We start from the raw sequence: 22541 nt of genomic DNA on the forward strand, positions 1-22541 counted from the left end.
CAGAAACATTCCAAGCCTACAATATGCTCTCCCTCCCTAAACCACTAAATACCTTTAGTCTGTAAAAGAGAACACTCCTGACGGAAATCGGCCAGAAGCCCCTCTCAGGTTTATTCTCCAAAATAAACCTGTCTCTGTTAAGCTGCTTTTTGTGTTTCTTTCTTTCTTTAACTCTTACAGTTTCCATCTCCAGGCTCAAGAAAGTTTACTTTCTCATTTCCTCTTCCCTCAAATGCACTAGAATAAATTCTTACTTAGGGCCTTTGAATTAGTGTTATGCTTTTCCTGGAATGCTCTACGCTCTGATTTTTGCGTCTGACTGTTATTCAAATCACTGCTAAAATATCTCCTCCTTAAAAGGGCATCCCCTTTACTAGCCACTCAATCACCATCACCATCACGTCACTTATTGTAACTTCTTTGCATACAGCTTAAAACCAACAGATTTTTTTTTTCTTTTCACCCTCAGATAAGTTCCCTAGAATCTACACTACTTGTCTTCATCATTGTTCAATCAACAGCCTGGAGTAGTGTTTGTTGAATGAAGAAATGAACAAATGAATGCACCCTTTCGTCCGTGACCCTCTCCTCTGAACAGGGCAAAACTTAACTCACAACGAGGATACGCTCAAAAATGTCTTTCTCATTGCCAGGTGTTTCCTCTCTTGAGGAACAGATGCCCTTTAGGGCAATTTGACTGGACTGGCCCTTCCAATTTTAGGTGAAAATAATCAGCATAACAGCTTTTCATCTCTGGCTAGGCTTCCCAGTGACCAAAGCTTTACTTTCCGATTTCCATACCATGTAAAGACATCAGGGTGAGCACTAGGGCCCTGAGAACCCTGGAAGCTACTTCTTGACTGGGATAGGGCCGGTTGCCCGGTGCGCTGTGAGTGGTCCTCCCTGGAGATGCTGGGAGAAGGGGCGGAGCCATCAGAAAGGATGAGCCTTCCATGGGCCTTCGGATCTGGTGGGGCTGCCACTTTGGGAAGAGCCCCGGGCTTCGGAAGAAAGCAAAACTAGCCTTGTGGCGAAGAAGGAGCCCAGCTGGCCCCAGGCTGTTAAGACTAAGGGGTCGACGGAAAAGAGGCAGAGCCTGAAACCAAATCTGCGGAGCAAGCCAAGGCCTGGGGACTTGCCAGAGGAAAGGGTTAAGCCGTTTCCAAGGCAACGGACCAGGAAGCGCGCAAGACGTCCGCCGCAGGTTCGTAGGTCGCCCTCGAATTTAAAGCTCCCAAGGCTGAGCGGGTCCCGGCCAATGGAGAGGCCCCCTTTAAGTCATGTGACCAGCGGGGCTGCCCCGCGGGCTGCTCCGGAGCACGTGGGAAGGCTTTTTTTTCCTGTTCCTTCTTTCCCTTTTTAAACGCCCACCCACTTTTGCGCGGGCTCGGCCGCGTAATTCTTCTCGCGAGAGGCGCGCTGCCCTCTCGCGAGAGAGAGTGGGAGGCGTGGAGAGTAGGCGGTGTTGCGGGCAGGAGCTGCGGCGGCGGCGGAAGCCGAGGGGTGGGCAGGGCGGGGGCGGGCCGCGGGGCTGGGAGGGGGGAGGGCTGGGGGTCAGCGCAGGAGGGGGCCAGCTTGCTTGCCCGGCTCGCTCACGGGTCGTTGCGGCCGGTGACATGTCCGTGAGCTGCGGAGGCTGCGGCCCCCAGGTGAGCCGGGCGCCGACGTGCTTGCCGCGGAGGCTGCGTTTAGATGGGGTGGCGGCGGGTGTGCGGCCGGCATGGATGGAGCGGCCCGGCTCCGGCGCCCCAGCCCCTCCGCTTGCCGGTGGTCCCGCTTCTGGCTTCGGGGCCGCTCGAGAGCTGCGCCTTCGCATGGCGGAGGGAGGAGGGCGGGAGGAGCGCGGCCGAGGGAGGAAACTCACGGCACCGGGCCCAGAGTAGAGGGAGGTGCTGGGTCTCGAGACGCGTCTTCCTGGGGTCCCAAGTGTGGCGGTGGGGCTGCCGCACCTTTTAATGACAGGCTGTTTCCATCCCCGGGGTGGTCTTCAGAGACGGCCCCCGGGTGCGTGGTGCGCGTGCTTAGTGTGTGTTCGTGGTGTGCGCACAGGAACATTTGCAGCGGTTGGGAGGACGTTGCACTTTGTTCCCGAACAGCATCCTTCACTGTCAAAACCCCGGAGCCCTGGAAGCAGGCGCTGCTCAGATCTTGTGACAGAAACGGAAGGCGTCAAGCGGCCCCTCGAAGTATTGATATTTGGATTTGCTGTCAAATACCCTCCTAGGCTAATAATGGCTTAAGGCTGGCCATAAAGTACTCCGAATGGATTGAGTATACTGCTGTTAATCCAGGCATCTAAGCTGCTTTATAAAAAATATGTAGATGTAACCGAAGTATTAAAAAAAAGGTGACAATGACAGTAAAAGCTGACATTTTTTCTCTTCCCCGTATTATCAGCTTTCACTTTTTTCTCTGCTTTCTCTGTCTTCTAAAACCATATAAAGTTGGATGTGGTTTAGCTTTAGATGTTAAGGAGTTTCATGGTGAGAAAGACTGCTGAGACACATATCTAAATAGCTTTAGTACAAACTGGAGTTAATTCCTCTTCTCTTTTCAGCTTTTCAATCTCTTGCAAAATGCTCGTTTTGCTTGGCTGCTTCCCACTGTTTTAGAAATGTCATGTCGATTATTATTTCGTTATGTCTGAAAATACTCAAAATATGGAGTACTAAGAAAAAATGGGGTATCAGTAATGCACAGATATATTTTTTTTAATGTCATGATTTTAGGATGGCAGCCCAGTGCCTGGCATGATTGGTGTCAGTTAAAATAGTGCAATTAAATGATTTTTTTTTTTTTGAAAAACACATTTACTTTTTCAAACGGTACCCTGATTATTCATTTTTTCTTGTCGTTGTTCCTCCTGACAAAACTAACCCGGGGTGGACAGTGAATGTCACTATTGTAGCTGTAACAGTAATTTATGAAAGGTCAAAGAGTGTAAGGGAATCAGGGAAGAAGTGGGTTCCCAAGCTGAGCTAGAGACTAGTGTATGTACCCACATAACTGCAGTATTGACAAGATTGATAAGGGCCTAGCAGTGGACTCCTAGGCCAGTGATATTTTGCAGTTGTTGAGGATATGGGAAGTTGCCTAAGACATGGAACCATAGTGAGAAATTCTCTAGCCTTCTCTAGCTCCCTGAACTCCAGGGATAAGTCTAGAGGCTAAAGAAGTCCTCTTTTGCCTTTAGAGGCTGGAAAAAATATGGTACTTTTAATTTTTTTATTTTTTTATTTTAGGAACTTACTGTCTGGAAAAGGAACTCAAACAAATTTGGACAATATATTAAGGGCCATTTTAAGAGAAAATGCCAGTTGTAAGTAGAGGAATTCTGTCTATACGTGACAAAAATGTGAAAGACTTAGAAAATACCTCTTTGTGAATGGGCAGAGGAGACCAGTGTTGATTAGAAGAAATTCCTTCTTACTCCATCTTAGCAAACTAATTTTCAGAAATAGAAAAATAAATTTTTTGGCTGGTCTTCATAACCTTTTGGCAAGAGTTTCAAACTTGTAGGGTGTGTGGTGTTTGGTTTTTCAAAAGTAATTGAAGTAACTTTGGACAGGGTAACTGATTTTGTTTTTTTTCCTGTCTTGTGGTCTGCATTTTATTAATCAACTACCTGGAAGGATTGAAGAGTGAGGACAGGTCGAGAAAAGCTTTAAGTTAAGCCTGGGCATGAGTTAAGGGTCAATAAGCTGGTAATATGGGGAAGAGAAAGAAAAATGCTTTATCAGTTTAAAAGCAGCCTGGGAAGATCCAAATGTCTTGATTCTTCCAGTCATCCTTACATGTAAAAGTTTATTAAAAAAATACTTCTGGGCCAGGCTTGGTGCCTTACACTTGTAATCTCAGGACTTTAGGAGGCTGAGGCGGGTGAATCACTTGAGACCAGGAGTTCAAGACTAGCCTGGCCAACATGGAAAAACCCTGTCTTTACTAAAAAATACAAAAATTAGCCACGTGTCATGGCACATGCTTGTAATCCCATCTAGTCGAGAGGCTGAGGCACAAGAATTGCTTGAGCCTGGGAGACGGAGATTGCAGTGAGCCGAGATCGTGCCACTGCACTCCACCCTGGGCGACTGAGTGAGACTCTGCCTCAAAAAACAACAACAAAAAACTTCTGGAGTAAAGGCATTTGAAATTTGTAGATTAGAGACTGGACATGGTAAAAGGAGAAAAGTTATCATTTTTAGAATAATCTGAGAATGTTTCTTGGGAAATAAAATAAATGGGGTAGAGGCCTGGAACAGAGAGGATGTTACTTGAATGAAAATGAGGTATATTATAAAGAGTTTGGGTTTGGGAGTCAGGTCTATTAATTAAATGAGCCTCATTTTCTTCATACCCACCTCAAAAATTTAGTGCTTACTCAGTGTTTTTATTTCTGCCTCCCGTAATGGTTTGAGGATTCTTTGATTGCAAGGAAGAAAAAGCCAATTTAATTAGTCTACTTAAAAAGAAAGCATTTGTCATACAGTGCTGCTGAAGTCCATTGCATGATTCCAATTCAGCGTTTTGGGAACCAGAAAGTCTTCAGGCAGTTACTCTTCCAGTTTTTCTCTGGAAGCACATGGTCTTATGTCTGTGCTACTCACCGCAGGTCTGTCCAGTTTCTTTCAGATTGACCTTCTCTTTAAAGCTCTTGGTTTCCACTTCCCCAAGACTTTGATTTGCATGAGACTTTGGTTTGCCATGATGCCAACACCAGACTCACTGACTATGCAACATGGTTCTCAGTAAACATCTCCAAGTCTCAGTTATGTTTCTAGAGAGAGAATCCAGTTGTTCAGGTTTCTGCTTCTAGCACAGTTGGATGGGGAGTGAGGAAAGATGGGAATGGGAAAAATGGATGAGGAAGAGACTTAGATTTGTCTCACAGTTTGCAGGGCTGCACGTTTTAAACTGGCCATGCCAACATCTTTAACAAAAGGAGAGTGGACAGGGAGGAAGTGATGGATACCTCAGGTGTGCTTTAACATCCTGCAATTTGAGTTCTTCCTCTGGCACTGCATTGAACTTGCTCTCAGCTTGGTAATGTTCTAACCAGATCTAACCAGTAGTCTCTTTACAGGACAGATTCTCCTGGGTGTGGGAGTTAAGGCAAATTACTGAAATGCTTGATGACTCAGTTTCCCTATGTGTAGAATGGGCATAATAGCACCTTCTGTGGTGAGAATTATGAATTCATGTGTGTAAAGCAATTAAACAGTGGCTGGCATATGGCAGGCACAATGCAAGGGTACAGTATTAGTATTTGTCGAGAGCATACCGTGTGGCAGGTACTGTGATACAGGTCATGTTCAGAGAGGAAAGAATTTCTGCACTCAAGAGGTTTAGAAGTCTAGTGCTGACCACTCATGCTTAAAACCATTTCTTGACTTCAGCGACACTAAATTCTTCTAAATCTCTACCTCACCTACGTTTCTGACTGACATTTATTTGTGGTTCCTTTTATACCGGCCCTGGAACCCTTTATCGTGGTTGTTTCCGTAGATGCTCTCTTGAATTTCTGTTCTTTCCCAGTCTCTGAGACCAGCTTTCAGGTTCTCTATATGTGGATTATTCTTAGAGTAACATCTCCAGCTCTGACCCCAAGTAAATCTCTTAAGTTTTAGTTCTTTTTTTGGGTATTATTATTTATATAATTTATATATTTTGAGACATGGTCTTGCTCTGTTGCCCAGGCTAGGGTTCAGTGGCGCAATCTTGGCTCACTGCAACCACCTCCTCCCAGGGCTCAAGCGATTCTCCCTTCTCAGCTTCCTGAGTAGCTGGAACCACAGGTGTGTGCCACCATGCCTAGCTAATTTTTATATTTTTTGTAGAGATGGGGTTTCACCGTGTTGGCCAGGCTGGTCTCAAACTCCTAGGCTCAAGCCGTCCACCTGCCTTGGCCTCCCAGTGTGCTGGGATTACAGGTATGCGCCCACTGTACCCAGCCTCTTGGATATTCCTATGTTGATATAAAACACTCTTCCAGTTACCTTCTAATTTGCAAAGCCTTCTAATTTACCTTCTAATTTGCAAAGAAATTTTCTTTCAGCAACCTAGGCTTGAAACCTTAAAAGTTATTTTTCACATTCTTCTTTTTTTATGCTCTAATATACCCTGTTAGTTAATAGGTTCTGTGTGGGCTTTTGGGTGTTTCCTGTGACCGGCCCATCTGCAAAGTAGATCTGTTGACTTATTTCGGCTCCTGGCAGCTTAGGATAGATCCTTATGTTTGTAAGAGCTTCTTAAATGCCTTTTCAGCAATATACTCTTAGAGTCATGGTGTCATAGATGTCACTGATAAAAAGAAATGTGTTCCTGGGTTAAAATTCTGAACACATTTTCTGTTAGAAATAATCTTGTGGATAGGGCTACGTACAAGATTAAGAATGTTACTCCATTTTCTAGGGAGCATATTCATGTTGAAAGCACAATCTCGAGATTTTAGTTTTTTGTTGTTGCATTTTTTTGTAGGTATTCAGTTACATAGCATTTTAATTATAGCATATCATCCTTATAATATTGCCATACACGTATACAAAGTTTTATTATAAATCAGTTGTTGAAAATATTTTTGAAAGTCAAATATATTACAACTGCACACTCAATAGTGAAACTAAGATAATCATTTGAGGGCGTATATCCTTTACAGTGGTTTCTTAAAACTATATTCAAATGTAGGTCTAATGAGTTTTTTATTATGAAAATGTTAACTGTTTTATCCTCCTGCCTTCATCTGATTATTCTAATTAACTTCTAACAATGGACCGTTGCATGCTGTTTTTAAAAGTTGTGTTTATTGTTGCTGAATAGGTAGTTTTGAAGTCAATAGCCATTCACACTTAGTACTTTGTCAACTAGACTCATGTTATTCCTTTCAATACCAATGGCTAGTTGGGCTCAAACATACCTTATAAGTAGATCTCAATCTGGAATGCAGTTGAAAAATCAATAATTTTCTCTATGACTGTTTGGGAAAACAAAAGTGACAGAACAAATATCCTTGGATTAATTTTATAAAAAGTCGTTAGGTAAGTGGCCCTAACTATTTTCTATTTGGTGATGTTGCTTTTGCCACCAAGTGCCTGTCTGCATTCATGTCATTGATGAAATTTCTCTTCACTGTACAGCTCGTTCACTTCAGTAAATGTATGGTTGCTTATTATGAGTAAGGCCTTTGGGGAATGCAGAGATGAGTAAGGCATGGCGATGGAAGGAAATTCAGTGTTGTATCCCAATCACTGTTACTTAGATGCTTGGTGAATATATGTGTTGAACTTTGGTAGTACTTACAGTCCAATGCAGGGCATAGACATGTAGACATTTAACTGTTACATAAGGCACTGTAGTCTAAAGTGCTAAAATAGAGCAAGTGGTGATTTTGCCCCCCAAGGAAATGTTTGGTAATATTTGGAGACAGCTTTGGTTACTGCAGCTGAGTGAGTGCTACTGACATCTAGTGGGTAGAGGCCAAGGAAGCTGCTAAGTGTCCTATCACGCATACACAGCCTCCTACAACAAAGACTTATCTGACCCAAAATGTTAGTAATGCTGAGATTGAGAAACCCTGTAGCAGTAAGAACATATATATTGTGAATGCAGGAATGAGGTTGAGGATTAAAAAGGAAAAAGGCAGAAACTATAAAGAAGCAAATATCTTAATAGATATTAAGACATACTAAAATCATTTTATACGATTGACTGTTGTTTTGAAAAACAAAATAGTATCTGATAGCTGTAGTAGTTTTAGATTTTGTAAGTCAAATAACAGGTCTGTACCCAAGAAAGGAACTTAGCTTCTTTATTTGCAAAAAGGGGGATAACATCACTTTTATTCTGCTGTTCACCTATTAGGTATTATTCTGTTTTATTTTTCTAGTGTTTGTGTTAGGGTTTACAAGATAACTTATTACAGGTTTTCTTCAAATAACATCACTTCATGTTTAATGTAGAAATCTATGACAGTCTTTTTTTGTCTCCATCTCCCCTGCTACATTTTTTATCCTATTTTGTCATACATTTTATCAATATGTCTGTCTTAAACCCTCTAATTCATTGTTACTATTTTTAAACAGTTATATTTTAACTATTTAAAAGGGATTGAAAAGTGAAGAATAACTTCTATTACCCTCATATTTACCATTTCAGATGTTCTTTATTCCTTTGTGTAAGATTCAGATTTCCATCTGGTATTGTTTTACTTTGCCTGAAGAATTTCTTTCCATAGTTACTCTAGTGGTGGTCAACTGGTGGTGAATTTTCACGGCCGTTATTCATCTGAATAAATTTATTTTGCCTTAATTTTTGAAATATATTTTCATTGAGTATATCTGGGTTGATGCTTTTTTTTTTCTTCTTAGTACTTTGAAGATAGTGCTCCATTGTCTTGTTTTCTGGTTCATATAGATGTGAAGTCTGTTGTCCTTGGTTCCTCCGTATATAATGTGTACTTTTTTCCTGGTCAATTAATATTTTCTCTTTATCACTGGTTTTCAGCCATTTGGTTATGATTTGCCTTGGCTTTCTTTATGTTTATTCTTAGGGTTTGCTGAGCTTCGTTGGTACTGTCAGTTTATGGTTTTCATCAAATTTGGGAAGTTCTCTGCTATTTTGTCTTCAAATATTTTTTTCTTCTGCACTCACTTCCCCAGTGTGCGCGCGTGCACACACACACACACACACTCTCTCTCTCTTTCTTTCTCTCTCTCTTTCTCTTTCTTTCTCTCTCTTTCTCTCTCTCTCACTCACTTGCTCACTCACTGTCTCTCTTCGTGGAACTCCAGTTATTCACCTTTTATGGTGCTTAAAAAGTCACTTACACTCTAGGTTTGTTGTTTTTAAGTTTTGTCTCTCCATGTTTCATTTTGGATAGTTTCTATTACATTGTCTACAAGTTCACTGAGCTTTTCTTCTCTAGTTTAATCTGTTAATTGTATCCAGTATGGTTTTTGTTTCAGTATATTTAATTTTCATCTCTAAAAGTTCAACTTTGGTGTCTTTTTTATTTTCTCCTTCTCTCCTTATCATGATGATGTTTTCCTCTCACTTCTTGAGTATATGGAACATATTTGTACTATAGTTTTACAATCCTTTTCTGTTCCTGCCATCATCACTGTCATTTCTAGGTCTTCATTTATTGCCTTTTTTCTCCTGGTTATGGTTCATATTTTTCTCTTCCTTTGCATGCTTGGTAATTTTTATTGTATGCCAGCCATTGAGTTTATACTGTTGCTTGCTTGATTTATTATATTACTGAAGTGTGTTGGATTTAGTTGGGGTGCACAGTTATTCGGAATATGTTGGATTGTTTCAGGACTTGCTTTTAGAATTTATTAGTGTGGGTCCAGAACAGTTTTTAACATAGTGCTGAATTATTGTCTCTACTAAGGCTGCTTCTACTAAGGCTGCTACTTCTTCTGAGGAGTCTATCATTGCCTGATACATTACAAGTTTTTTCTATTCTGGTGGAATATATTATGGTTTATCTGTAGGGCTCTCACTTACTTTCAGCTCTCCCTCCAACATAATACCCTGTAAATTCTAGCCATCATGGTCTCCCCAAACTGATCTGTGTTTAAAACTCAGTGAAACCACCAGACTGCTTGGCTTTCCTGTCCCTGTATTGTGACCTGGAAGTAGCTGGCAGCCAGTGTTTCCCTTCTCTCAGGGATCACAATCCCGTGTTGCCTGTTGTCTGATGTTTAAAACCAATGTTTCATGTATATTCTATCCTGTTTTCTTATAGTTATATTCAACAGAATATTAATTTTTAACACTTGGCCATTTGGCATTTGGTCAAAATGTGTATTTGGAGCATTTACTTTAAATGTGATCTCAGATACTGTAAAGTAGAAATTATTGGAAACAAATGTGTTTTCACAAACTCATTAAATGTAGACATACTCATTTAAATATTTGAAGGCATACTTTGTTCTTTATTCTGTTTTATGTTTTTCAGCCTACATCATGCTTTGAACTTTGTTCTTTAAATATGTTACTTTTTATTTATTAGTTCAGCAGATATTTGAATGCCTACTATGTAAAAATACATAAAACACTTTTGTCCTCAGGGAACTTACAACAGGAGGGAAGTATGCAAACAGTGGCACAAAAGGATTAAACTATAAACCACTTAGGGAGCACAAAGGAGGTGGCTACTATTTGGGCAAGGAGGGATAAAGGAGAGATATGAGCCAAGTCTATTTTAGGGAGGGAAGTTTTTGAACTGATGTGTGAATAGTAAGTAGCAGTTCAGCTGATGGAAGAGAGAGGGTAGATTTGAGAGAAGTTTAGGAGAATGACAAGTCAGGATTTGGCAATTTACTAGACGAGGTAGTCTGTAGGAATTGAGGGGAAGACCAGTTTCCAGCTTGGCCTACTGGTTGGGTTTGGTTTAATGGCTCTTACTGAGGTAGAGAATACAGGAGGAGATCGTTTAGGGAGAAAGTTTTATTTACCTTTTGAACATACAAATTTTCGAGTAACTGGGATATTTAATTGGAAATGTCTAATAGGAAATTAGATATACAGAACTGAAGAATAAATTAGGGGGTTATTTGCAAGTTAAAACCAGAGGTAAGGATAAAATGTCCTTGAAAAACTAAATAAAATGAGACGAGGATAAGGATGAAGACTAGGAAATATTAGTATTTGAGTAACAAGTTATGAAATAATTTAGGAAAGGAAATGTATATATAGAAAGACAGGTTTTTCTCAACCAGAAATTACATGTGGCACTTGTTAAAATTACAGATTCCTATGTTTCATGTAGACCTATTGAATTTGGATCTTCTGGTGGGGGAGTTGTGTGTGTTAGAAATAAGCTGATGTGTACATGTACTGAGGTTTGAGAACTAGTGCAGTAGGAAGAGAGTCAAGATATGGCAATATTGTTGATAGGCGCTTCACAGACTGGCATGGTTAATTCTCCTGATACAAAAAAGGTCAAGTAATAGGTGATGTCAACTTGAACATTTCTTAGGTCAGAGGAGATAAGGAAAGACTTGGAGAATATATATTTTTTAATTGTAAAAGAATTTATGTTCGTTCAGAAAAGTACAAAAGTCAACATACATAGACACAAAATGAAACACCCATGATTGTATCTACCCAGATGAAACCCATGTCTGTACTCATCTAGTGTATGTCTTATTTTATATTACATATATAGATACACACGTAGTTATACAGATTTTTCACAAAATGGGATAATGCTAATATGCCGGAACCTGTCTTATTTTACTTAATGATCTACCATGTTCTCATATTGTAGATAGATGACATTTTATAAAATTTAAAAGTCCCACTTGTCATGGGTGACCACTGGCATCAGTTTAGTGTACCTCCTTCAAGTCATTTCCTATGGATGCACAAATATTTACATATGTGTGTCAGAGTTGTGTCTGTATGTAATTTTTTCTTTTCTTTCTTCTTTTTTTTTTGAGACTCTGTGGCCCAGGTTGGAGTGCAGTGGCACAATCTTGGCTCGCTGCAACCTCTGTCTCCTGGGTTCAAGCAATTCTTGTGCCTCAGCCTCCCGAGTGGCCGGGATTACAGGCATACACCACCACACCCAGCTAATTTTTGTATTTTTAGTAGAGTTGGGGTTTTGCCATGTTGCCCAGGCTGGTCTTGAACTCCTGGCCTCAAGTGATCTTCCTGCCTTGGCCTCCCAAAGTGCTGGGAGCAACTGTGCTAGGCCAGTTTTTTTTTTTTTTTTTAAATTACAAGTGAGAGCATGCTATTTACACCATTCTGCAACTTGCTCTTTCACGCCAGTATGGATCACTCTAACTCATTATTTCCAATAGCTGAGTAATAATCATGTGAATTTTTGAATTGATGAACTTCTAGGTTATTTTCAGTTTTTTCATTTTATTTCAGTGAATAGTCTTTCACATATCTTTGTGAATTTTGTGCAAGGGTATATGTAGGATAAATTTTAAGAAGTGAAATAGCAGGACTAAAGGATATATGTATTTATTTTAAGTGCCCTATATCTCTGTTCTCTGTATTCTTTATAATTGTTTCTCAAATTGCTTTCATTTGTTTACTTTTTTGCATTCTGTGATTTTTCTTAAAATCTTGGTTTTCCATTGTTTTTAGCAATGTTTGTTCTGCTTTTTTGTTACTTCTAAGGGGATTTCATTTGTTTAGTGATAGTTTTCTGTGTGTTTCCTGAGCTATAGTGGCTCACTTCGTAGTTTGCCTTGTCTGCCTCTTTCTTGTCTCTCATCTTCTTTTTTCCAAGCCATGTAGGTTCACTTTAATTTCTTTGACTATAAATAACGCACTTAGTTATTCTTTGCTTAGGACTCTTGTTTCTTCATCCAGAATAGGGCACAAAGCAGTAAAGCACTAAATGAAAAGTTTATCATAATACAAATGTATTTTAGGTGAATATACTGTATTTTTGTTCTTCTTGTGAAATCTGTCAAAAACGATGTGCTCTCTAATTATATAAGATGCTAAAGAAATCCTGCTCTACTAGCTGTTATCCTTTCTTGCCCCATCAATCTTTGCATCATTTCCAAAGATGATTTTTTTCTTTGCTTTACTAAAGTATGTCATATAATCTCATATTGGATTCACTTTTATGTTGCACAGATATTCTCTAATAGATTTCTTTCTTCCTGAGACAGTATTTTACTTATGTTTCAATGAAAAAGTGGTGGAGTAGGGCAGTAAGTTGTTTTTCTTCCATGAGTGAAACAGAGTGTAAATATAGAATTAAACTGTTTCTCTTTCATTAATTTCAAACAATGATTTGAATTCTGAGATAATGTGAGTCTCAGGGGCATGATTATATTTGTCTGGATTTTTTCTTTTTGTGTATATTATATGTTGTTTGTTTTTCAGTGTTCCTTCACAGATCCCATACTGAATTCCTTTGCTTTATTATTCAATCTTGAATAAGGGTGTTTTATCTGGATCTGCTATTCAGGAAAATTGTGGGTAAAGTGAACTGGGGTAGCCAGCCCTGTCAAATCCCGGGTGTTGTTTCAGAGCACTCCCACCTCTCCCTGCCCCACTTTGAAACTGTTTCTTCTACCTTAGGTGCATGTTGCACCTGAGGGTGAGCAGCTCATTTAGATAGTTGGTCCCATTTATTAGATGGTGAAGTCTCTTGGGAGTTAATGTTTATCTTTGCTCAGTTGACTTTAGTCAGCAGCTGCAAAGGTAATTGTTGTTTCCTATCTCTTTTCCCTACTTCCCTTTTAGGCAAGGTTAGGAGCAGACTCAGAGACTAAGTGATGTAAGGCGTGCCATTCCTTCGTCCTGCAGTATTGTTTTTAATGGCTGCCATGGCATCATTGTGGGAATGAACTTAAGATCATTTAATTACTCTCTTGTTTCTGGCATCTAGATTGCTTCTTATTTCTATTGTGAGTTGTAATGAACCAGACTATAAAACCTTTATGCACTGTAGAGGAGTGGTGAAGAGCCCCAGTGCTGGAGTTAGAAAATTTGGACTTGAATCCCACCTCTGCCATTTATTTACTGTGTGGGCTTGGGCAAATTGCTAAGCTTCTTCTTGCCTCAGTTTTTCTCATCGTCAAACTGGGGTCCTATTCTGTAGTCTTAAGGACAACATGAGATGTTTACATAAACCTCTTAGCAAAACAGAACACTTGGTGCATTATGAGCCCTTGTTAATAAGCTAGATGCTCTAGAATCATTATTTGCTTTGATGCATTCCCAAAAGCAGAAATGCTGAGTCAAAGAAGTATTTCCAGGGTTTTGACATGCATTACAACACTGCCTTGCAGGTGCCACTTTACTTAGGAGCCCTCTTTGACAGTCTCTGGTTTCTTGGAACCCTTATGCTGGCTTCTATGTTTTATGTTACATTTGAGAAAAGACCACTTGCATCTGAGGCTTTCTGGCAGTTGAGGAGAACACTGTGGAGAAGAAAGGAGAGTGAAGTGGCCTGGGACAAATAAAAGGATTATCTTTGTGCTTTGGCCACTATACATTTTTATACTTAAACCTTGTTTTGATAATTTTTGGTCCACTTGATCATTTTGGTCCATAGGTAAATATTTAAGTCTTCTTTTACCTGTGTTGTATAGTTTTCAAAGTACCTCCTATAAATTATTTTTCATTTGAGTCTCACAGTAAACTTGTCTGGTAAATACGGTATCATATACATTGAGGAAAAAGTTCCAGAGACATTACAGTTTACCCAGAGGAAACAAAGCTAATAAGAGGCAGCACAGGAAGACGCATGATCCTCTTCTGGATTCTGGGGTATCACCCTTTACCTTGTGTTGATGGGAACTCCTTGTGTTAGGCTGAGCCTTTCTTATGATGCTGCTTCAATTTCAGTAATTAATCAGATTTTATTGTTATAGAGACCACTAGGGCTTATCTTAGTTCAGAATAGAATACAATCGTACTTCTTTGTCTACAAATTAAAATGTAGAAATCTCTAAACAAGTGTGTGTGTTTGTGCACTCACGCTGTAGTCTTAGCTGCATAGCAAAAGAATATACAATTTGAACTTCACTAAAATGTAGTTTTTTAAAAATTCTGACGGTGGGGGCTAGATTGAAGTTTGTTTTTGCGTATAAATCTCCTCATAGTATAAATTTATGTTAACCAAATGTCTTGGAAACCTCAGCTAAGGAATTCATTTTTTTGTTTTTTGTTTTTTTCAGAAAATGGGTCTTACTATATTGTCTAGACTGGCCTTGAACTCCTGGGCTCAAGTAGTCCTCCCACATCAGCCTGTCGAGTAGCTGAGACTACAGGCATGTGCCACTGTGCCTGGCTTCAACTAGGCAATTCTTTATAAGACCAGATTGATTTTCTGAAAATACTTGAAACTAAGAATTTCTTAAATCTTTATTTATTTGATTTTTTAAAAAAAGTATTTAGTTCCCTACTTCTACTCTTTATTGTGATAAAACTTTTTCCTTTGAATGCTTTGAATGCAGGAGGCCCATATCTATCTTGTTTCTCTTGTATCCATAGCATCTAGCACAAGTAGATTTTAAATGAATGGACAAGATACTGTGGTCAAATGCAGATACCGAGTGGTTAATGCCTGGGTGGATTTAAGTTCTCAAAGATGTTAAAGCATCTTTAAAAAGTTGAGACTTAGTTTTGAGTGTTTCACCTGGCAGGTGTGTGTGTGTTAAGTACTGTTAATCATTTGACTTGGATGTCTTCTGAAATTTTGTCAATGGTATGCTCTTAAGCTTCCTATATAAAGAATTTATCTAATTTGATATGTGCAGATTCTCATTCGTGTATTATCAAACCCTTCTGCCCAAGAAATAAGAATGTCAAGAGCATTCACTGTTGCCATAGAGATGAGTGACTTTTGGGAGGCAGGGAAGTTGGAATTCTTTTTGTAATATTCTCTACTTAAGCTTTTATTTTTAAAATGTTTTTTAAAAAACTGTTTTTCAAATCTTTCTCTTTGACACTTTGCAATAAAAAAGGGCAGTGAGATTGAATAGGTAAAGGTGTAAACTATTTTATAATTTTGAACCAAAATATAAGATATTTATAATAATTTTCTATCTCATTAAGGGACCAATAGTCGTATATTTTTCAAATATTCTTGCTGGATTGCAAGTAAATTGGGGGGGTGCTCAGATTATTTTTGTTTGTTTTCATTTTTATTTTTCTTTTAATGACTGAGTTAAAATAAATTAATTTAGCACAAAATGCTTGCCTGAATTGTTAAGATCAATAAATAAGTTGTTTTCTTTTAATATGTTTTCTTTAGGTGTTTTGTGAATTAACTCTTCATTGATTATATACAACAAAAAATAGTTATGGCGACTTTCAGAAACAGTCACATGAAGACTAAAGCATCTGTGAGAAAAGTAAGTTCACTCTATTAGGTTTCTTTTAGTGAAAGTTTTAATTAAAATGTTGATTTTTTTTTTAAGTCCTACAGCTATGATGTTTTGTTTAAATGAATCTTATTATTTTAATTAGTAACATTGAACTACTGCAAAGATTGGCATGTATGAAAATAGTGATACAAAATCATGATTACAATGATTTTATTTCCTAAAGATCACAGTGCTTTCTCCCCATTTTTTATCTACACATAGATATCCATCTCCTTTTTGCAATATAGGCTGTCAGGTGTAAGCTTTCTTATATACCTTTAGCTTTACCATTCATTTATTCATTCATTCAGCAAATACACACTTGAGTTCTTATAAGCCAGGCCATATGTTAGATGTTGGGTAATCAGTAACAAGCAAACAAAATATGATTCTTAATCCTTTCTTCCTTCTAGTCTAAGGAGGAACCTCCTCGCTTCCTTTCTTAAAACAATTTGGTTAACCTTCCATTTCTTGACATTTTTGTCTTTGCTAAAACTTTGGAGGCACTACCCATAAACAAAGAAGGGAAGAATGGAGCCTGGAAGATAATTAACAGTCTTTGTTATTTCTTTTTCTGGACTTCATCTTCTGCATTATATGACACCATTGACCAATCCTTACACGTTAAGACAATATTTGACTTTCATTATAGTGTTTTTCTTGGTTTCCTTCTCTTTTATGGTAACTCTTGTCTCCTTTGCTAATCTTTCCAAATTCTAATTATCAGTGTTCCTATGAGCTTCTGGGCCTGCCATTCATTTATGTAGAGAGCTAAAAGATGTATAGGTTTGACTGCTGACTCTAAGAGGATGGCTTCTAAATCTATAGGATGCCTGCAAAATAGAAAGTAAACTTATCCTTAAACAGTATGTTAATTACTTTTTTTTTTTTTTTGGGACAGAGTCTCGCTCTGTTGCCCAGGCTGGAGTGCAGTGGCGTGATCTTGGCTCACTGCAAGCTCCGACTCCTGGGTTCATGCCATTCTTCTGCCTCAGCCTCCCTAGTAGCTGGGACTACAGGTGCCCGCCACTACACCCGGCTAATTTTTTTGTATTTTTAGTAGAGACGAGGTTTCACCGTGTTAGCCAGGATGGTCTCGATCTCCTGACCTCGTGATCTGCCCGCCTCGGCCTCCCAAAGTGCTGGGATTACAGGTGTGAGCCACTGTGTCTGGCCAATTACATTTTTAAGTAATATGCTCCATACGTTTTGAGGTAAATTACCTTTAAATTTAATAGGTCCACTTTTTAATTTGAAAAAAGTGCAATAAAAACTATTTTCTGTTTCTACTCTTTGTAAACTATAGTGTATTTATTATACTTTTTTCAGATTAGCAACTAGACCCATAGCTTTAAATTGATTATACTGCTGGCTTTAAACTAATAATTATAACTAATAATATATACAAAATATAATAGCAAACTGATAACCATGGTCTTCAAGAATGATGCTACCTGACTTGAATATTTACCCCGTACATTGCCAGAGGTTCAGGGATTAGGCAGCAGCTGAAATTTGATACTATTATTACCAGGTTAGTGGTATAACAACATATTGTCCATATTAAGCACTCAGTGAAGATTTAATTTGAATTCAACTTGAATTATTGGAATCCCTTTTAGATAAAAGTATGTGAATCCAGATATTACATACTATTTATATAAATAGTTATGCACACACATACACCACCTTCTACATCTTGGTGCATCTTAATGTCAGACACTTCCCTATTGGCTACTGTGGAAATTGAACGATATACTTGAATTCTTTAGATTTCACTTTAATTTGCATTAAATATAGAGCTACATTAAATATTTATTGGGAATTAATGTTGCAAAATTAAAAATAGCTGTAGTTTCTACCCCAGTAATTTTTTCTAGCATTTTATTATGAAAAATTTCAAGCATATAGAAAAGTTAAAAGCATAATACACACACAAACCCACGTACCTACCACCCATATTCAACAGTAGTTAATAATTTGTCTTGTTTGCTTTGTGTCTGTGTATGTGTGTATTTACTTTCAGGCAGAACCATTTGCAAGTTATGATCATAATGTTTCTTCACCCTGAACACTTCAGCATGCTTCTCCCAGGAATAACAACATCTTCCCACATAACACTAATACCATGAACACATCCAAGAAAAATAAATTCCCATATATCTAATACTCAGCCATACTCAGATTTCCTGTGTTACCCCCAAAATATCTTTTATAGTTCGCTCTGCCCCTGTTTGGATCCAGTCTGGCCTCTTAGTCTCTTTGTTGCCTTTGGCAGTTAGGACTTAGCATTTCTTTTGGTTTGAAAGAATTTTTCCTTTTTTTCATTATATTCAATTCTGACATCTTAAATAGGCCAGGCTAGTTTTGTTTTCTTGTACCATGTTCCACATCTGGATTTGTCTGGTTGTTTTCTCATATTGCTATTTAATTTGATCCTCTCCCTTGTATATTTCACGTAAAGTAGAAGTTATGTTTAAAGGTTTAATTGGATCAGGTTAAGCATTTATGGCAAGAATACTTTATAGGGTGATGTGAGGACAGAATTTCAGGTTTTCCCATGATCAGTGATGCTATGATTGATCAGTTGACTAAGGTGATAACCCTGCTAGAATTGTCCATTGTAAAAGTACATTTTCTGTTTTCTGGTTAGCAGATAATCTGTGATGATACTTGGCTGTGTGCAAATATCCTTTTTTTCCCCAACAACCATTGAGCTAATGTTTTTGGCATCCCTTGATTACCCTTTCTTGAATTCATTGTTTCATGGGAGTTGCAAAATGGTGATTTTCCTAATTCTACCATTCCTTTCACATTTATTTGCTGGTATTCTTAAAGAAAAGCTTCCCTCATTCACCTTAGATGAACTATATAATATCTCCTATAGAGGCAGGGCAAATGCCCTTTAATTACCAGTTTTCAGATTAATGACAGGGCATCGTAGTTAACACCAATGGTAGCAAGTGAGTTTATTTCCCCACATTCATTCACTAATTTATTTGTAATGCTCTGGACTCATGGATTTTTGCAGTTCTATATTTTATAACCCTTTATTTCTTCACAGTCATTCATTCATTCATCTATTTAAGTTGCTCAAATTGTTCCAAAATTGATACCTGAGAGCCCCTCCAAGTAGGTGCCTGTATCCTTTTGTTTCAGCCTCATAACTTTGATTGCTTTTTCATTTTCTGGTTGTATCCTTTTGGTACAGGATGACCCAATTTCACCTCCTTTACCTTCCTCAGGCCTGAAATTGGCTATTTTTTTTTTTTAAAGAACCCTGAATAGTATTTAAAACCCAAGATCTGGATACTAGGAGTTGCCTTTGCACTTACAGTGTCATGAGTTTATATTGACAGTTCACATTCAGATTTCACATATTTTTTCCTGTTTTGATTTCCTGTTTCTAAATTAGTGTGAAAATCCCCATTTATTAAGGAAAACAAAATTGTTTAAAATATTGAATATTTTCAAGCCCACAGAAAAGTTGGGAAAAAAATCTAGTACAATGAACACCTCATATAGTCTTCACTCAGATTCACCCTCGGTTAACATAATACCTTTAAGTATGTCAGTATCATTACCACCTCTTTGAAAATCATTAATTCAGTAATATCATCTAGCATGCGTTCCAAACACAGATTTCCCTGTGTCTCAAGTATCCTTGTAACTTTTTCCTTGCTTCTCTTCTAGGATCTAGTCAAGGTTCACACACTGTATTCGGGGATTGTATCTCTTTGGTCTTCCCCATTCTAGACCATTCCAATAGTCTACATTCTTTTCTCATGCAGCAAATCTTCTGAAGAGTCTAGGCCAGTTGTGTTGTAGAATATTTTTATATTTGGGTTCATTTGTTTTTCCCTGTAATTAGATTCAACAGGACACCTGAAAGGTGATGTTGTGTTCATTCCAGTCTATCAGATCTGAAGTCCATATTGTTGATGTTAGGCTTGACTAGGTGGTTAAGGTAATAACCACCAGATATCTCCAATATAAATGCGCATAATCTCTTTATGATTAATACACTTAATAAACTATAAGGTGATCCTCTGAGACAGTATGAGTGTCCTTTTCCCCAGCTTTTAACCCAGTAGATTTAGGATACATGGATAATCCTTTCCTAAATCAGTAATTGCATTGGGAGTTTACAAATGGGGTTTTCTAACTTTGTCATTCTGTCCATACTAGCTAGCATTTTTAGGTAAAGGAGCTCCTCTCACTTTTTCTCTTTTAATGGACTCACAGATTTTTTTTAATCCAGTAGTCATAATTCATTACCATTTTCATTTTTCTTGATTCCAGGTTGTCCCATATTTGGCCAGTGGGAATTCTTTCAAGCTGGCTTCTGTGTTTTTTTGAAATTACCCTATTAGTCTTTGAGCATTTCCTTGCATTCTGGCACAGTTAGATGTTCCAGGCTCACTTCATACATTCTCAGCCTCAGACCTGGAACCAGCCATTTCCCCAGGGAACTCTAGTTCTTTTTATTGGTGATAGATATTTAGAGACCAAAAGCTGGGTGCTGAGTATGCTTATTGCTACTGAAGGTCATTGTTTCTAAGACTTTTCAGTGGAAAAAGGTAGTACATGTATTCAAAGAATTACGAATTTGTAATGACAGGTCAGATTCAAATGTAACAGTACAGCTTTTTATCATAAGTTCTTTGAGTTAATATTTGTACCTCTTCTCTTCGACTAAAGATTTCCATTTATTTTAATTTATTAAGATTGCAGCTGTTTGAGTTAATCTAGTGTGAGGTTCTGAAATATGGGGAAACAAAGTGAGTGAAACACAGTCTGTGACTTTCATAATTTGTTTTAATGGGTAGGAAAGAATCTGAGTATAGTAATTATATGTTTTTTGTTTTTGAGATGGAGTCTCACTCTGTCGCCCAGGCTGGAGTGCAGTGGCGCAATCTCAGCTAACTGCAACCCCCACCTCCCAGGTTCAAGCAATTCTTCTGCCTCAGCCTTCCGAGCAGCCGGGATTACAGGCATGTGGCACCATGCCAGGCTAATTTGTGTATTTTTAGTAGAGACGGGCTTTCGCTATGTTGGCCAGGCTGGTCTCGAACTCCTGACCTCAGGTGATCCACCCGCCTCAGCCTCCCAAAGTGCTGGGATTACACACGTGAGCCACTGTGCCCAGCCAATAATTACATATGTTTTGGTGTGGATTAAATGATCTTAATGCACAACGTACAGCAGGAACTTTGAGAGAGATTTATTAGGACTAAGGAATGGAAAAATCTTCACAGGTCTTGGGATGGGTAGGATTTCTACATGGGAAGACTGGGAAGTAAGGACATTTCTGAATGAACAGCAGATTGACAAGTCAGTGGAAGGGGGCATAAGGTAGAAGGAAATAAGTGTTCTATTTATGCCTGACTATAATGCTCATTATTTTCTTTATATAACTTTTTCCTTGTACTTGTGACAAACATCTCACCCTGAAATCTGGAATCCCCTCTCATTTTCATCAGACAGCTTCCTTAAGATCCATGGAAAACCTTATTTTGGATTATTATCTTATTTTTCTGTCTCCAACTTTGTTAATGGAGTAATTACTGTTGTTAAGGGAGTAATCACTGTTGTGCACCTTACCATAGCTCCCACATCATCTCATTCAATCATATAAATTGTTGCTTCTATTCTACACCAGTGACTTGGAAATCATATATGCAGTTTGTTAAGTTTTAGTGTAAGGTAAGAGTAAGTGAACCTGGTAGTAGATCTCACGTGATCTTCTAGTGAGTTGAATGCCCAGGCTCCAGTAGTATGTGTTTTGGGCATGTGAAACTCTGCCTAAACCTTTTCAGCTGAATGGAGCTTTTCTTCTCAGTGGAATTGGGTTCCGCATTCAGTATCAAAAGGTGCCAGTGAATATTAACAGTGAGTTAGAGAATGAGTGACCATCTAAAACATCTCCAGGATCTCTTACCCTTGTCTTAGAATTAAATAAATTTAAAATATCTTTGTTTTCTTTCCCCTGCAGAGCTTCAGTGAAGATGTGTTCCAGTCTGTAAAGTCTTTATTGCAGAGTGAGAAGGAACTATGCAGTGTAACAGCAGAGGACTGTTTACAGCAGGATGAGCATGCCAATTTAACTGAGGTTTAACATATTACTTTCTAAACCCTTTCCTAATAATGCACAGCATATTTTCATGCATCTTTGTAGGACTCCATGATCTATTTTTAAAATGCCTAAAATCTCTATTTGTTGTTACATGTATCAGAAGTACCTGTTATGGGCGGGAGAGGGGAAAAAAAAAGAAGTACCTGTTTTAAATACTGGCTAAAATAATTTTCTTAATTGACAGTGAACTCAAACAAATGAGCACATTTATTCTATGCAGAGTACTAATTGGATATATAGCATTATATTAGATGATGCCTGCTATATTCAGTAACTGGTACTTTAATATGAATTTTTCTACTCTGAAACATAAAACAAATGCATGTTTCTTATGTTGATTTTTTGGGTTATTTTCTTGACTGTTTAAATTCAGTGCTTTGATTAAAAATGAAAAAGTAGTGATAAATTTATCTTTGAAATTAAGATACTTACTCTATTACTTGAGGATAAGATAATATACCTTGCTCACCTATTTCTCTGCTACATCCAGTGTTTCAAATCTTCGTTTGAATTTATTACTATAAAAAGAGTAAGATCTTTTTCTATAATATATC

General features: G+C 38.2%; 1 protein-coding gene across 5 annotated transcripts in view; it reads left to right on the forward strand.

The window, feature by feature from the left end:
- Positions 1–465: 465 nt before the first annotated feature.
- Positions 466–22541, forward strand: part of AKAP11 (A-kinase anchoring protein 11) — a 52290-nt gene continuing 30214 nt past the window's right edge. For 3 of the 5 annotated variants that reach the window (XM_002824219.6, XM_009248616.4, XM_009248615.4), the window contains exons 1-3: positions 1457–1649; positions 15740–15839; positions 21847–21963. In XM_002824219.6, coding sequence (XP_002824265.2) covers positions 15789–15839; positions 21847–21963 — 168 coding nt within the window. In that variant the 5' untranslated portion in view covers positions 1457–1649; positions 15740–15788. Of the gene's footprint in view, positions 1205–1410; positions 1650–15739; positions 15840–21846; positions 21964–22541 lie in introns of those variants that run through there. The other 2 variants (XM_009248613.4, XM_009248614.4) reach the window with 2 other exon arrangements.

The sequence above is a fragment of the Pongo abelii genome, chromosome 14 (genome assembly GCF_028885655.2).
Source record: "Pongo abelii isolate AG06213 chromosome 14, NHGRI_mPonAbe1-v2.0_pri, whole genome shotgun sequence".
NCBI classification, from domain to species: domain Eukaryota; kingdom Metazoa; phylum Chordata; class Mammalia; order Primates; family Hominidae; genus Pongo; species Pongo abelii.